Source organism: Pollicipes pollicipes, unplaced genomic scaffold (genome assembly GCF_011947565.3).
Source record: "Pollicipes pollicipes isolate AB1234 unplaced genomic scaffold, Ppol_2.1 Scaffold_3087;HRSCAF=3621_pilon_pilon_pilon, whole genome shotgun sequence".
NCBI classification, from domain to species: Eukaryota; Metazoa; Arthropoda; class Thecostraca; order Pollicipedomorpha; family Pollicipedidae; genus Pollicipes; species Pollicipes pollicipes.
This window is the reverse complement of record NW_023596225.1, coordinates 26,935,806-26,953,047: the sequence shown is the minus strand read 5'-3', so window position 1 is coordinate 26,953,047 and position 17,242 is coordinate 26,935,806. Positions and strand designations below refer to the sequence as shown.

The following is a 17,242-nucleotide window of genomic DNA, read 5'->3' as shown; positions in this document are numbered from 1 at the left end:
TAGATTCTAAATCCTGTTTCAGATTTAAATATTGAGGTGCATTAACGTAAAAAATATGAAGACATTACAGTAAATCCGAGTCTTAGAAACGTAAACAAACTTCACCGTACCTTTTGTCCTGCCATCTACTGGCAAACCACGCAATGCTCAACGGACACATTCGTGGAAATTCAAGATGGCGTGAGCCGTGTGCGAGGTTTTGTTGTTTTCATTACGGGATGAATTTTGGCGCTAATCTAGATGGTTTTATGTGATGAGTGATTCAGTCGTCGTCAGCGGATTGATACAAGTTTACTCTTCAGCAAGATTGCCCAATATCTCGAAATGGAATCAGGCTGGAAGGAATCATAATTGTCATCAGATCGGTTATTAAGCGCATATGCGTGGTGACTTGCCTATATTTTTGGGCGAGTTTCGAAGATGAGCTGTTCGATTCTAACGACTTAAGGATTGCACCGCTTTGAAGGTACTGTCATTCTTGTTACCTGTTGTAGATAAATGTTATGCTTAATAATGCGAGTTCAGGTCTTGGTCTGGTTATTTTGCTTGGCCATGTACATAGCACCTCCTCAGAAACCTATGAACTTTCCTAAGCCCATTTCAAGCTGCTATGGTGAATTTGTGAGTTAAAAATATGCTAAGTCTGAGTTATGAAGTGTATTCCATGTAGTCAATTGTTTTGGTGAGCCCAAGTTGTGGGGATATGTGAACTGACTGGTAGCCTCTACCCTTGAGGTGGATCCTTTTTCAAAGAGTGCTCAAAGCTAAGTTGGTGCTTAAGGAAGATGCACACTTTTCTTTGCAAATTTTGAAAGGCTTCTAGCACTTAGTCTGTCAGCAATGAAATCAATGCCTATTATGTCACAAGTATGTGATTGCTTTATGACAGATTGCTCTGTTATTGAGCTTCAGAGCTGTGACAGTCACTGAGGTCATGGTATTTGGGTCCTGTCAGGCCTGCAGCAAGTTCTAGAGTTATTCCTGTGATGACCATTGACTGGCATACATAGCCATGACAACCATAGAATAAAAGGAAATAAACTATTTCTTTTTACCTTAGCACAGACTATTTGAATGCCCATCCTTGATCCTTCAAAACCACTAGTACATTAGTGTTAAACTATTGAAAAAAATTATATGTTATCAAATGAGGATGTACAGCACCTGTAATGCAGTCACCTTAGATACTAGTATAGAGAGCTAGGCATGCTGTTATATGTTCCAGGATGAGGCCACTGCATTGCTGTATGTTGCCTTTTTATTTTTCAGTGTGTTATTTATGACATAAGAATTGAGAGCAGAAGTGGAAACATCATAATATCACCAAAGTAGAGGACTGGTGCTCACAGTATGGTGTGCTAATATAGTCATGATCTTTTGTTCATGAGCATATTTTGAGATGTTTCCTGTTTGTGAAAGTGATAACATGGAATGGGTAGTTACTGTGTTCAACTTATGTAACATAGGTGAGGTGGACCAACCCTATCACTGACCATTATAGGATTAGTATTCTGTTGAGAGAGGTCATGATTATTGGTAAACTGCATTTCATGTGAATTTACATTTATAGCTTACTAGCACTTGGCAGTCACCATCTGAGAGAACTGCATCAGTAGTACTTTGAAATGCATCAAGACTGTGCTGAGCAATAAATAGAGCATGCTCAGACCAGTAACCTGGTATTAAACATTTCTGTTTGTGCAGCATCTCTGCACCAAGTATAAATATAAATACCATGTAAGCAAATTGTTGGTGTCAGACAGATGAAAAATATAATTCTTTGCCTTCTTTTAATTATCTCATAAGTCATGGCTATCACATATTAGCCCCCACAGGATGGTTATCATATATTTTGCACTACACTACTGATAGGCTGGCCTGTTGTGGTTGCCAACTGAGCATATAACAAAATGAGATCCTAAGTGACACACTTTTTAATATTTTTTCACAATACTTCACATGGCCTTGGCATGTGAGCAACTTGTAATGCATGTAATGATACATCTTGTGCTATGCTATAAATGACACATTGCTGTGTCCATAAGGCATGACAGTTGGGTGCCCAGAAAGTGGTTTAGACCAATAATGGTTGAATTTACACTCTACATGCATATTTGATGAATTATGAAACTTATTCAGCTCTTGACCTGCACCTATTGGTTATTCATCTACTACTGACAATGTTTTTACCATACCACTTAGGCCATGTTGTGGTACAGTGGCTGGCTTCAAGACAAACAAGTACTTTGCAGCTCTGGACTGAACACTGGCATCTGCCATGCATAAATTGTATTGGGTATGCTAGAAAAGCTGTGTTTTCAGCTGTGGCAAACCAGCTTCTATCATGGCCTTTGTCACTTCTAAGTTTTGTGTCAAAGCCATCCCCCAGGCCAGAAGTTTTCATTGAAAATGAGGTTTCATCCCTCATACAAGGTGTCCACAGCACAGGACATGCCTGTGTTCTTGTGCCCATGGTTTCCCTGTACAGAATGTCTATGGGCATGCATCTCTGTCCAAATGAGGCACAGAGACTAAGCCAGGCTTCTAGTGTGGAGTCAGGCTTGAAGCCAAGACAAGCATATTAAGCTGAAGCCAGCAGCTTTGAAGTTTGGTGCTCCAAGCTGGAGCAAGTGGCTTCATATTTCTACAATGTGAGACTGACTCCAAGGCCAGTGGCCTGAACCTTTTTGCCATGAAGCCAAAGCTAGCATCAGCTGTTTTGAGCCCAGAAAGTGCAATCTAAAATTGAACCCAGCAGTTTACTGTCATTTGGCTCAAGCCAAGGCCAAAGTTGTGGGACAACTTTGTTATGAATTAAACAACATTTTTGCATCTGCTCAAAGTGTGAGGCATCAGGATATATCATCAGGGTTTCGTGGAGCCTGGAGATGGGCTATTTGTAACAGGGATAAAGATTCTGTATCTAAATATCATGCCATTCTTTTGTGTTAGTATGGATGTGGTGTCTCAGAACATTTTCTAGCTGTTGTACTGTGTTCATTGTTTTTGAAGATGGACTGCTGGTACATGGCTTGCAGCCCTGTGTTTGTAGCAGCCTTTAAAAGCTTTTTGTTGTATTGGCATGACAAGATGGGTGAGACTTTTTTGTAAAGTTTTTTTCTAGAGCCACCTCAAAAGAACCACCATGGCAAAGTCACAGCTAACAGATCACATGCAGCTGCAGTTGCAGTCACAATTTAAAATTAATCTGAAGCTGATGCCAAAGCCAGCACTTACACAGGGTCGACCGCTGGAACTGGCACGAGGCTAAGGCCGAGACTGAAGGCATGGGAAGAAAACTGTGGCTCGCGAAACCGAAGGCGAATCCAAAGCCAGCTTCGTCCCCATCCTGAACCAGATAATCTATTGTCATCTCTCCCTGTCTACATGTAATTGCACTTCAATGTACCCCCAAAGAACCAGTAACTGGAAGCATAGCTTGCCACACCACCATTAGCATATGTTTGTCTGTGCATCCCTGTACAAGAAAAGCTTATGATATTCTGGAATGGATCCCTGACCTGACTTTCTCTGGCTATCGGTCCTGTCTGTAACGCCTGCTGACACTCCTGGTCACCATCATGTCGTTAGTCTGACCCTATTGACCTGACCGATGCGATCGTCTGGCCGGCAGGATGGAGACGGAGCCCCGCTTGCCTGAGAAGCGGCGGCGGCGCGTGACGGGCCAGGAGGCGCCGCCGCCGTCGGCAGCCGGCCCGACGCCGCTCGCCGTCCGCCAGCTGCAGATGGCACCGACGGCCGCCGCCTCCGCCGCCGCCGCCCACTCCGGTACGGCGCCTGCCCGGGCCGCGCGGCCGATGACGGCAGGTTATGCAACACAGGGAGGGCTAGGGGTGTACCAGTTCGTGGGCGCGGCGCGCACCGCGCGGGCGGGTTGGAGCGAGTCAGCAGCCCGGTTGATGTGCCTAGCCGCAGTCCTGGCGTGCAGGGAAAGGAGTGCCGCGGAGGAGGGAGTCACTTGGTGCTGCGCTGGCGGCGGTCCTGGCGCGCAGGGGAAGGAGTGCCGCGGGGGAGGGAGTCACTTGGTGCTGCGCTGGCGGCGGTCCTGGCGCGCAGGGGAAGGAGTGCCGCGGGGGAGGGAGTCACTTGGTGCTGCGCTGGCGGCGGTCCTGGCGCGCAGGGAAAGGAGTGCTGCGGAGGAGGGAGTCACGTGGTGCTGCGCTGGCGGCGGTCCTGGCGCGCAGGGAAAGGAGTGCTGCGGAGGAGGGAGTCACGTGGTGCTGCGCTGGCGGCGGTCCTGGCGCGCAGGGAAAGGAGTGCCGCGGAGGAGGGAGTCACGTGGTGCTGCGCTGGCGGCGGTCCTGGCGCGCAGGGAAAGGAGTGCCGCGGGGGAGGGAGTCACTTGGTGCTGCGCTGGCGGCGGTCCTGGCGCGCAGGGAAAGGAGTGCCGCGGGGGAGGGAGTCACTTGGTGCTGCGCTGGCGGCGGTCCTGGCGCGCAGGGAAAGGAGTGCCGCGGGGGAGGGAGTCACTTGGTGCTGCGCTGGCGGCGGTCCTGGCGCGCAGGGAAAGGAGTACCGCGGAGGAGGGAGTCACTTGGTGCTGCGCTGGCGGCGGTCCTGGCGCGCAGGGAAAGGAGTGCCGCGGGGGAGGGAGTCACTTGGTGCTGCGCTGGCGGCGGTCCTGGCGCGCAGGGAAAGGAGTACCGCGGAGGAGGGAGTCACTTGGTGCTGCGCTGGCGGCGGTCCTGGCGCGCAGGGAAAGGAGTGCTGCGGGGAGGGAGTCACTTGGTGCTGCGCTGGCGGCGGTCCTGGCGCGCAGGGAAAGGAATGCCGCGGGGGAGGGAGTCACTTGGAGCCGCGCTGATGCATTGGTGCAGCTGTTGACCAGGTTCTGTAGGCGTCCGTCTGTAACCGCGGTCATTGTGGAACGCCCATGGAGCACTGCACAGATGGCATTTTGGGTTATTTGCTGTCGGGAACGTCTGCCTACTTGTAGGGGCGTGGGAAAGTATCGTTTGGGAAGCGTTGACATGGTTAAGTGTGCAAAAGGTACCACTTTTAGTTGTAATATCACGTGCCAGGAAATACTGACATCATGATTCCCGGTGCAGCGCGTAACAGCATTTGACGAGACGCAGGCTGCTGTTCATGCACTACCGCATGCTCACCGGCACTAGCCGGCTCTGGTTGCTTCGGCTCAACTGTTTGTTATCTCGGTCAGCGGCCGGCGGCGAGCCGCTGGTGATCCGCACGCCGGCCGGCGCCGAGACCACCTCGAAGATGAAGCAGATCCTGCGCGAGCTGGGCCGCCGGCCGCGGCCGCGCCGTGCCCGCAAACTCTCCAACGCCGCCCAGCTCAAGCAGACCCAGGAGGGGGTCATCGATCTGGAAACGCCCGACAGCATCCTCACCCGAGTCCAGGTCAGGCGGCGCCGGCGTCACGGACAGCGCTGCGCGCAGCAGGGAGTGATGGAGACGGCGGGCGACAGCGCTGGCAGGCAGGGCTTGCTTCGGCTCAACTGTTTGTTATCTCGGTCAGCGGCCGGCGGCAAGCCGCTGGTGATCCGCACGCCGGCCGGCGCCGAGACCACCTCGCAGTTTTCTACTCGTGGTAGTTGGCATTATCTGCTTGTGGTTAGGCGAAGATGCATGGTGCTCGTTGGGTAGGCGAGGATATGTGGTTTGTATAGGGAGATTTGTGATTGGACATATGGAGAATGTGTAATGGATGAGAACCTCTGCAGCATCGCAGAAAAAACGAAATAGTGAAGTGCGAGATAGTTGGTTAACAATATTGCCACGGTACGACTTGCGTGCTGGATAGCAGTGTTCAGTGGGGAACGCGCGGACAATGTGTCGTCGTGACTTCGTCTGTGTCTGCGGTGCGATCTTCCACGCTTGGGCGCGGGTCTGTGTACGCACGGCTCACCGGCCGCCCGCGCCGCCCGCAGGTGAAGTCGCTGCTGAGCCGGTCGGCGTTCTGCCGGCTGCCGTCGCTGTACCAGCTGCAGCTGGCCAGGATGCTGCCCGACGCCGACGGCCCCAGCGGCTCGGACGGCACCATGAAGTGAGCCTCGTCTGCGGCCTGTGGTCGGAGACGGGCCGGGGCAGGGTCCGACACGGGCGTCGTTGGGCCGGCTCTGAGGCGCCCGGCTGGGGCGGGGTCCGACACGGGCGCCGTTGGGCCGGCTCAGGCCGACAAACTCTTCCGGTGTTTTGGACGGCTGGTCCTAGCAGCGGACGCAATTTGTCGCTGCTGGACGTTTTACATGCACTAGGCGGTGCACGAACCGGCGAAATCTACCAATAGCCGGAGCTTTTCCAACCAGAGGGGCTTTACAATACTCTGGTGCAATCGCGCTTGGATCCGGGAACTTGTCGCTTGAAGTGTGACGTCCGTGCTAAGAACGCTTTGGGTCGACAGTCACTTCTGCCGCGTCCGATCCAATGGCGTCTGCGACTAGGCCTCGGGGGGGGGGGGGGGCGAGGGGGGGGAGGGCTATAACTGGACCGTGGGTCCTGTTCCAAAGACATTGCACTGTGATATGTACAAACTTAGAAATGGAGAAGGTGGATGTATTCGGGATTTGCCAATAGGGTTTCGTGGATGAAATTGCTGTTGAAATAGAATTGACCCGTATGCTCGTTTTGTGCCCATGGAGTTTCGCAGGTAAAGTTATCGATCCTGTCCAACTGTGATCCCAAGCATCAACTGTCATCCCAGATAATATAGTTATCGTATCATTTGAGCCCAAGCTGTTGAAGCATCGACCGACAGGTCTGGACACGCTGCTCCAGGTACGAGTACGATTCGTAGAATCACGTGAACTAACTCACCAACAATTACCAGTACGTAACTTCGCTCGTTCCTGCCCGCAGACTGGGCGGCGCGAGCCTGAACAACGAGTTTCTGGCGCGCGCGTGTCACCAGTGGCAGGAGAGGCTGCGCCAGGGCGAGTTCACGCACGAGAACCAGCACAAGTACCGCGCTGAGCTGGACATGATGCGGCGCCGGCTCGACCCCTGGAAGGTAGGTCGCCCGGTCAGGCTGCGCAGCATGCGCCGCCGGCTACGGGCGATACGCGGATACAGGAGGAACGGAGTGCAAGTATAGGTGTAATTTGGCCTCCATTCGCATCGTTGTTGACGGGCCGTGGAATCTGAGCTCTGAACTTGGTGTGGTATAGCCATCTTAGCTACGTTTTCAGACGGTTGATCGAAACCTTGTGCGCCAAGTTTGTACATGTCAGACAGATGCGTGTGTCGTATTGGGTACAGACAATGTCACGGGTAAGGTAGCAGCGAAGTGGCCATTTACCTTCGCGAAATGTGATCTGTATGGATGTGACTAATATTAAGTTTTCAATATTTTGCTCACGTTTGCATGTCCTTCCCTTGTAAGCTTACATGCTCAAAGGGTCCAGTTTGCGTGCGCCAGGGGAGGGGGCGGGGGCACAGGCATGCTTTTTAAAGTCTTGCCGCCGGACACATGCATCTTAGCTGTACGGCATAACTTGAATTCCACACAGGTGTCTTGTTACATTTCGACCCCGGTATCAATATAAGAACAAGACGCGTAAGCGTTTCGGATTTCTTGTTGAGCTGCAAGGATGACAACTCGATTCCCTCTTTGGAGCGGCTCTGCCTTGTCATGCATCGATTTGATGCTAATGATTGGTGACATCATGTCAGGCCTTTGTGTGCGACTATTCGATTCACTTTTTGGGAACGGCTGTACTTACCATGTATCCTCAAATGTAGCTGCCCCGCACAAATTCGGGATGCCTGTTGTAACGCAATTTCCGGTGATGTGCGCCGTTAGTTGCAGCGATAGGGGTTATTTGCATGTTGCGCCCGCTTCTTGAATGTAAGGTTTTGTGGCGTGGTATTATTCCTGTCCGGTTTATTTTTTCAAGCTATGCTGCTATGGGAATGGAATTGACCTCCGAGTCATGCAATGGTCGGCTCTTGGGAAACCCCGAAGGCGAGCGCATGATGCTAGGCTTGACGGGTGCGGTGTTCTGGGACTAGTTTGAGGTCCGCCGCAGCTCAAAGCCCGGCAGGTGCGATGTTCTGTGACTAGTTTGGGGCCCACCGCGGCTCACAGCCCGGCGGATGCGGTGTTCTGTGGCTCGTTTGAGGCCCGCCACGGCTCAGGGTCCGGCGGGTACAGTGTTCTATCATTAGTTTGAGGCCGGCGGGCGCAATGTTCTGTGACTAGTTTGAGGCCCGCCACGGCTCCAGTGTCTGCGCGCACCAGACGATACGTGACGCACGGCGCCGTCCCCAGGCGCGGAACTTCGAGCCGGTGTGGGGCCGCCGGCCGAAGCGGTCCGACAGTCCGGTGACGAGCGCTGCGCAGGCCGCGCTGGCCACCGCGCTGCCGCCGTCGCCGCCCGCCACCGCCGCCGCGCCGGCCGCCGCCGCCGCCGCCGCCGCCGCCGCCGCTGCCGTTGTCGCTGCCGTACCTGAAGTCAAACCAAAGAGATCGTGGGCCACGCCGCCGCCGGAGCCGGCCGGCAAGGCTGCTGCCGACACGCCCGCGCCGGACAACGAGGACGGTACGAGCCGCCGCCGCTCTATGGCGCGGGAGGGTGGAGGGGCGCGGGAAGCGATGTATGCGGAGGGATTCGCTTGGACCAGGGGTGTTATTAATCGGCTAGAATGTGCATGCGCAATTTAAATAGTGATGTATTTCATCAACATATCCCATGGTACACTGTGCCTCGATTCTTATAGCTGACAAATGGTTGGAACCGTCCGCACGATCTCTGATCGCTCGCAGGTAGTCCGCGGGGATTGTGAAGACGATCGGTATGGTATGGTATGGACCCATTCTCTGGCGTGCGCTGGATGTGGCTGGCGATGGTCCGGCTGGCTGTGGCTGTGCGCTGACGCTCGCCTCCTCACCCGACAGAGTGGAGCTCGCCGCACGACGTGTCGCTCGAGTCGGCCTGGTCGTCGGCCGAGGTGGATGAGGCCGGCCCCACGCCCGACGGCGACCGGCCCGCCGGCGACGACGACGACGACGACGGCGGCGACGGCGACGGCGACGGTGACGGCGAGGAGGAGGAGGAGCTGCCCGAAGAGGAGGAGCTCGAGCGGCTGATGGAGCAGGTGGAGGAGGAGGAGGAGGAGGAAGAGGAGGAGGACGTGGCCGACGCGGCCGACAGCGTCGACGCGGCGGAAGTTGCCGACAGTGCGGACGCGGTCGATGCCGCCGATGTTGTGGACTCGGTGGACATGGTGGAGGGCGCGGACGTCGTCAACATGGTGGAAAGTGCGGACGTCGTCAACATGGTGGAAAGTGCGGACGTCGTCAACATGGTGGACAGTGTGGATTCCGTGGACATGGTTGAGAGTGCGGACGCGGCGGACGACGCACCGCGACCCGAGATGGCCGTGTTTGTTAGCGAGAAAGGCCGCCGGACGCCGACGCCGCCCGACAGTCCGCCGCGCGTACAGCTGACGCCGGTGACTGTGTCGTGCGCGCCCCGCGAGCCGCCGCCGGCGCCGGCGGTGGCGCTGCTGGCGGCGCCGGACGGCGCGCGGTCGCTCGTCGCTCCCGATGGCCTTATCACCACCATCTCCATCACGACGGCCAACTCTGAGCCGTCGTCACCGGCCAGCGAGGCGGGCGGCGAGACACCGGTCGGCGTGGCCCTGCAGGCGACCACAGTCCGCCCGCCAGACCGACCTCCGCCCGACGACGACGACGACGACGAGGAGGAGCAGCGAGTGACGATCGTGCCGGTGCCACCGCCCGGCGACGCTGGCGGGCCGACGCCGCGGCTGGTCTCGCCGCCACCGAGCCCGGCGGCGACGCCGTCGCCGCGCCGACCGCAGGAGGCGGTGACAGTGACGCCGCTGGTGACGCCCAGCACCTCGCCGGCGCCGCTGGCAGCGCTGGCGCCGCGCCAGGTGCCGTCATCGCCGCCGCCGCCGCCGCCGCCACCACCACCGCCGCCGCCGGCGCCGCTGCCGCCGCCGCCGCCTCCTCCTCCGCCGCCGGTGGCGGCGGCGGCGGCCGTCGCCGCGACGTCGCTCGTTCCGGCGTCCGCGCCGCCCGCAACCATATCGGTACCCGCGCCGGCGTCGTCCGTGGCGGTGACGGTGGCGGCGGCGGCGGCGGCGGCGGCAGCAGCGGCAGCGGCAGCGGCCCGACAGCAGGCCGCGGTCCAGTCGCCGGCGGCGGCGGCGCAGCAGGCCACGGAGCAGCAACAGACGGCTGCGCCAGTGCAGCTGACACTACAGCAGCAGCGGACCGTGCAGCAGCAGCAACCGACCATGCAGCAGCAGCAGCCGACCATGCAGCAGCAGCCAACCATGCAGCAACAGCAACAACAGCAGCAACAGCAACAGCTGGTGAGTGCATACATCTGCACAGTTAAATCTCAGATAGGCTCCTTGCTTATGATTTCGTGCGCACAAATCTTGGCGTCGTGTGCCGAGGGGTGTTATGGACAGTTCGTTTAGCGTAGCAACCGATGTTAGTGATAATAATGAGCGTATACCACTCGGAATTTTGATGAATTTATGCCAATGATTGAAGTGGTTAGGTGCGTAGTTGCCGTCATCCGCGGCAGCGGACCGCCATATATGGTGTTTTTAACGTGCTTCTGCCCTAGCGTTCAGAGCACTGATGCCTGGTAAAGCACAACCGTTCCCAGTTCTACTTTCAGAACTCCCGTGTGCCCCTGGTGTCGGTTCAAATGACTTCGTCCAAATGAAAATTATTGTAATGTATATGTTCATATGCCGACTGAACTTCTGGTAGGAGCCAGAGCTAATTCGTGTCGGTCTGAAGTGTGCAGATGGCGGTCGCACGAAGCTGCACCCTGCACCGTTTCCCGCTGAGGGGTGCCCTCAACCATTTAGATGATGTAGCTTGTCATAAGCTCCCCGCGAACGGATTAACGTCATCGACTTCACGGAGCCACGGCGGCCTGTTCGACCTCGTCCGTGTCGCCGGCCTTGATCCCACCAACCCCTGTCGGGTAGATCGGTCAGGCCGTTTTGGAAAGAAGTCCCGTGTTCGCGCCGTTGCGATATCTTGTACCGCCGCCCGACTTGTTAATACCGCCGACACGTTCGGGCGGTCGGGTCGTAGACTCGAAGCAGTGGAGGATCTCGCGATGGTGCCCCACCGGCTCCAGATGGTCGGCGCCGATGTTTCTGGCCGGACTGCCGGGTCGCTCATGGGCGGCGAGAAGACGTAATGTCAGTCAGTAATGGCTTGACGCTGTGGGTTTTGTCCGCGGACATCGCTCTCCGTGTTGTTTTGCCGAGCACTGACGGTCAAGAGAAATGTCTGTAGGTCAACAGAGGACGGTGGTATGACGTCCTTTCGCAGTATTGGAACGATGGTGTTGTTGACGACCGGTAGAATAAAACCTGACTGTAAAATGAAAAACAGTGGATACTCGTGATACCCGGGGACTCTGGTAAACAGTACGACATGGCAAGCTGTATATTGAAGGGAGTCGAGTTTTCGGCCAGGGTTTTCGTCAGGAGTGGAGGGTGTGACCAATGTAAGGCCTTTCCCAGTCCCTTTCCTTAGTGATTCCGTCAGTTTCGGTCTGTTCTGCATATTTCAATTGCGTAACCGTCATAAATTTATGGCATATGAAGGGCGACACGCCTAGATAAAGCGGCTTTCGTGGCACATGTCACACTGTTATCGCTGTTTTCCTGACTGTTGTAACTTAACAGGGTATAGAACAGGATGCCACAAGCGAATCTTGACAGGCAGACCGTCCGTGGCACGTGGTGGCGGCGGCCGATGTCGTTGGACCGCACGTCCCGGAGCCCTTGTCACTGTCGTCACCACCGCTGGCTGTGCGGCCGAGTGACTGGACTGGCCGCGTCTCTCCCGCAGCCGCAGCCGCAGGCGCAGGCGCAGCCGCGGCCGCCGCCCAGCACGCCGACCGGCCACCAGGCGGCGCTGTCGCCGCTGCCGCTGCCCGCCTCCACGGCCGCGCAGGCGCGCGCTCCGCTCCACCCCGCCGCCGGCGCCGGCGTCGTCCCGCTGCGGGCCAAGACCAAACAGCGCGCACAGGTCAGCTGGTGTGGCGGGGCGCGGCCGAGACCGAGGCGTGGGCCAGGCAGCCCGGCCAGGGGTGGCCATGTGCCAGGCGGGGATGGGTCGGGAGTGTTAGGTCAGTGGTGCGGGACAAATTTTGCGGAGAGGGAGGGATCTGGTAGCCGTTGTCATGCATGGGACGGGTGAGTGAGTCCTACTCGCTGCCGTGGCGTTGGAGGGCGCTGTTTCGACGGCTGCCGTGGCCTCGGATTTGGGGAGGTCCGGCCGTGACCGGGCAGCTGATGCGGGCGGGTGAATCGACCATGCGTGCACAGGCTCGGACAGTTCCGACTAGCAGGCGATGGCGGGCCTTCGCCATGCTATACGGCCCGAGCTGGCGCTGTCCGGATTCGTCCTGTCGTCTGAGCGTCCGATTCGTCCCGAGCTGTCTGGACTAGTCCTGTCGTCGGAGCGTCCGATTCGTCCCGAGCTGTCCGGACTAGTCCTGTCGTCTGAGCGTCCGATTCGTCCTGAGCTGTCCGGACTAGTCCTGTCGTCTGAGCGTCCGATTCGTCCCGAGCTGTCCGGACTAGTCCTGTCGCCTGAGCGTCCGATTCGTCCCGAGCTGTCCGGACTAGTCCTGTTGTCTGAGCGTCCGATTCGTCCCGAGCTGTCCGGATTCGTCCTGTCGTCTGAGCGTCCGATTCGTCCTGAGCTGTCCGGACTAGTCCTGTCGTCTGAGCGTCCGATTCGTCCCGAGCTATCCGGACTAGTCCTGTCGTCTGAGCGTCCGATTCGTCCTGAGCTGTCCGGACTAGTCATGTCGTCTGAGCGTCCGATTCGTCCCGAGCTGTCCGGATTCGTCCCGTCGTCTGAGCGTCCGATTCGTCCCGAGCTGTCCGGATTCGCCCTGTCGTCTGAGCGTCCGATTCGTCCTGAGCTGTCCGCACTCGTCCTGTCGTCTAAGCGTCCGATTCGTCCCAAGCTGTCCGAACTCGTCCTGTCGTCTGAGCGTCCGATTCGTCCCGAGCTGTCCGGACTAGTCCTGTCGTCTGCACGTCCCATTCGTCCCGAGCTGTCCGGATTCGCCATGTCGTCTGAGCGCCCGATTCGTCCCGAGCTGTCCGGATTCGTCCCGTCGTGTGAGCGTCCGATTCGTCCCGAGCTGTCCGGATTCGCCCTGTCGTCTGAGCGTCCAATTCGTCCTGAGCTGTCCGGGCTCGCCCTGTCGTCTGAGCGTCCGTTTCGTCCTGAGCTGTCCGGATTCGTGTTCCGCGTCATTGCGAGCTCGAGATGGACGCCTGAACTTTAGACACAGCAGATTTGCAAGTGCCGTCGAACTTTGTTTTACACGTCGTGCACAGCATGCGGAATCGTACCGTGCGCCCGTCACTCGCCGCAGGCCGTCGCGTGTGCAGGCCTGTTCTGCGTCAGGACTCTCGTTTACGCAAATGTCACGTCCGCGCGTCAGTTTCGTCCTTTTTTGCGATTGCCGCATAAACACAGCGACGCATGCCGTGCCACTTCCGCGCGGACGTCTGCCGCTGCCGCCGCTGCGAGCAGTGCCGCTGCCGGTGAGCGCGCGCCGCCTGACCCGCCGCCCGGCCCGCAGACGGCCAAGTCGAAGAGCGCGCGCCCGCCGGCCGGCTCTGTCAACCTGGAGCGCTCCTACCAGATCTGCCAGGCGGTGATCGCCAAGTCTCAGAACCGGGCGCAGCTGCAGGCGCAGCTGAAGCCGCTGCCGGCGCTGCTGGCTGAGCGGGGCGGTCCGGCCGGCCGCCGGCCCGCCGGGCCGCCGCACGCCATGCAGGTCAAGTACGTCCAGGTGCCCGGCCAGAAGGTGTTCACCGCCACACGCGTGGTGGCCATGCCGGCCGGCGGCGGCGCCGGCGGCTCACACGCAGCCACGCCACCGCCGCAGCCGGCGCCGCAGCAGCCGCAGCAGCAGTCGCAGCCGGCGCCTCAGCAGCCGCAGCAGCAGCAGCCACAGCCGCAACAGCAGTCGCAGCCGCAGTCGCAACCGCAGCCGCAGGACGCGCTAGTGCTGGGCGAGCTGGGCGAGAATGGCACGGTGGTGCTGCGCAAGGACCTGCTGGTGCGCGGCAAGCAGAAGGTGTACCAGGTGAGGCGGTGCTAGAGTCGGGGTCTGGCGCGGCGCCAGCAGCGTGACGGGGCCTGGAGCGCGGGGCCCACGGGCGGTGTGGGTGGAGCCTTCCGGACATGCATCCCTGTGAACGTTCCAGGGTGGCCGGTTCAACTCTGCTTTTTGGTGGCGTGCAGACGGACAGGGTGGGCGTGAATTTCCTCATCAAGCTATGGGAAGCGAGTGGTTGTCAGCCCATAAATAGGTTGCGGACATGATGTGACTGATTTTTGGGTGACGCCTTGGCGCGCGCAGCGGCGAGAATGTGGTGCTAACTTGGCATATTTTGCCTTTACAACCAGTCCAGTCACGTAGGACACATTTTAACGAGAGTGAACGGTTGCACCCATGGTGTAATCCGTAAAACTCAATGTGAAACGAAATTGAGTCGGAAAGGTAAATAGCCTACAGTCTATGTGCCTGCACGACGCGACGAAAAAAGAGCAACTTAGTTGTGGTTTTCGTTCTATGCAACCGCTGGGTATACGGAAAAATAGGGCCCGATCGGTATAGTATCCCTTTTTCGTCACCTGCGGCCCGTCCTCGTAGTTCAATGTCTAAATTTCTCAGTAGTTTTGTTGAGTATTAGAACAGCATGATTGACTTGGTGCTGAATCTCTTACTGCAGCTCGAACAAAATGATGACGACTAAACCATTCGTGTCAACTATTACCCCTGTCAGTATTTCTGCACAATTGAAGCTAGGGATTCCTGGCAGCTCCTGCGGACTGCGCGGTTTATTTTACTCGACAAAGCCGCTGACGCCATCAGCGGGATTCCGCGCCGTCCGGGCCACGGCTGTGCCGGGTCGGACGTGGCGCCGCCGGCGGTAATCTCACCGGGGCCCGGGGTGCTCGGCAGATGACGGACAGCAGCGGCAAGACGGTGCTGGTGATGCGACCGGTGCTGGAGTCGCCGCGCGCCTCGAGCGCGCCGCCTGACCGGCCGCCGGCCGCCCTGCACCGGCTGGCGCGGCCCAGCTCCACCGGCGGCGCCGTGCCGCTGACGCCGCTCGCTCAGCAGCCGGCCGCCCAGCACCAGCTGATCCACCATCACCAGCAGCAGCAGCAACAGCAGCAACAGCAACAGCAGTACATGCAGCAGCAGCAGCAGCAGCAGATGGTGTCACATCAGCAGCTGATGCAGCAGCAGCAGATGCAGGTCCGACAACAGCAACAACAGCAGCAGCAGCAGCAACAACATCCACAGCAGCAGCAGCAGCATATGATAGCGCAGCAGCAGCAGCAGCACTTCATTAATCAGCAGATGCAGCAGCAGCAGCATCGTCAACAGCAGATGCTGGCTGCTCAGCAGCAGCAGCAGCAGCAGCTGACGATGATGCAGCAGCAGCAGCAGCGGCCGCCGGTGCCGCAGCAGCGGTACATGCTGGACCCCAATCAGAACGTGGCGGTGCGGCCGCAGCAGTGGGCGCCGGCCGTATACCGGCCTCCCCTCGGGCAGCCGCCGCCGCCGCAGGTGGACTCGCCCGCCGCAGCCGCGCAGTACGTCAGTCTCAACCAGCAGGTGGTGCAGATTCAGAACTCACCAAACCCGACGGCCACGGGTCAGGCGGCGGCGGCGGCGGCAGCAGCGGCGGCGGCTCCGGCGCCGGCGGCCGCCGGTCAGCCCGTGTTCCATATGCAGGGCGGCCGGCCCATGGTGAAGGTCGTCTCCAGCGGCGGCGAGTGTGGCTGCAGCCTCAAGGCGATGGTGATGTGCCAGAAGTGCGGCGCCTTCTGCCACGACGACTGCATGCCGGGCCCGCCGCAGCAGACCGTCTGCAACACGTGCCTGGCGTGCCGGTGATGGGCGCGCGGCGGCCCGCCCGGCGCGCGCCGCCGCCGCCGCTGCCACCGCCGCCGCCGCCGCGCGGCCGGCCGCGCCGCGACACCGGCCGCCAAACACTTCAGCTTATAACCAGGGCTTTACAGCGAGGCGGTGATATGGGTACGGGGCGCTCTTCTCGGACTGTCGCTCTGTCGGCGCCGGCGGGCCGCTCTGGCCTGCTTCTAGTAGGTAGCGTGGGGAGCCGTCTCGTCCCCCGGCTTCCCCAACGAAATCTTATTTCGGCCGGCCGGTGGTGGCCGGCCGGCCGGGCGCCGCCGCCGGCCGCGTGTGCGCGCGGGTGACCGGCAGCCGGGGCAGATATGCCGCCGCTGGCCGGACCGCGCTGGCGCCGGCGTGACAGTGCCTTGGCCGTGTGTGGGGTGCGTGCTGTGGCGCGGAGCGGCGCCATCTTTGGAGCTCGCGGACCACTTAAGTTCCCGCCGCCGACCGCTATCGACCGGGTCGGTGCTAAGGCTCACAACCGCTGCTCATCGGCGCGAAGTTTCATTCGCCCGCTCTGGGTTCCATTGCTTCCCATGCAGCCATGCTCGTGTTGATCTTGTTCTTTTTTACGTATGCAGTTGAGGGTATTTTGTTCATAATGCACTTATATTTATTGTGACGCATTCGCCGTTGGAATTCGTGAATGCCATTTGTAAAATACATATATGATGTGCGGTATCCCACATCTTTGGTCTCCTGCTCCACTGTATGAGAACACGCTGACTGGTTTGCATTGAACGAAGTTGGCCGAGCGGTCGCTGGTTCGTCTGCGGAGGGCGAGGCTCATGCCGCCACTCAGGACGGCCACCTTCGCTTGACACAGCTTATACCAGGACGTCGCCATGATGGGCGCAGCAGAACAACGAAGAATGCAGGCTCGACGCAGCATCTCAATGTCGCTGGCCCGCCGCAACCAATCCGGTACGCAAGAATAATGTATATATGTAATGCCTCAATGCGGCGTGTCTACAAACGAATATCATATATCATACACGGGCGCGCGGGGCTGGCCGCGGCGCCCTCACGACACGACAGTACATCGCGGGGCCGGGCGCGCGCGCCCGCGCCCGACCGCGCCGCCCCGGCCCGACGGCCTCTGACGGGACTAGATATGTTTCCGCGAGGTGAAACGGGCGCGCTCCACCCGCCTGGCAGTCGTGTTCCGCCGCAGCGGACGCCAGCGCCTGCCGGGGCAACAACAGTATCACAATCGCCTACAAACGCTACACCTGATAACACGGCGCCGCCAGCTGACTGCCAGCCCGCTGACTGCCAGCGGAAACGGC

At 58.6% G+C, this 17,242-nt stretch overlaps 1 protein-coding gene across 1 annotated transcript; it reads left to right on the top strand.

Annotated features, from left to right (window-relative positions):
- The first annotated feature begins 175 nt into the window (after positions 1–175).
- On the top strand, positions 176–15,932 carry Asx (transcriptional regulator additional sex combs). The gene is made up of 12 exons (XM_037212777.1): positions 176–466; positions 3,635–3,789; positions 5,183–5,382; positions 5,913–6,028; positions 6,841–6,991; positions 8,252–8,522; positions 8,879–9,771; positions 11,948–12,019; positions 13,596–13,856; positions 14,016–14,105; positions 14,988–15,056; positions 15,363–15,932. The coding sequence occupies exons 2-12, from the start codon at positions 3,636–3,638 to the stop codon at positions 15,930–15,932; spliced, it is 2,847 nt and encodes a 948-aa protein (XP_037068672.1). The 5' UTR covers positions 176–466; position 3,635.
- Positions 15,933–17,242: the final 1,310 nt, after the last annotated feature.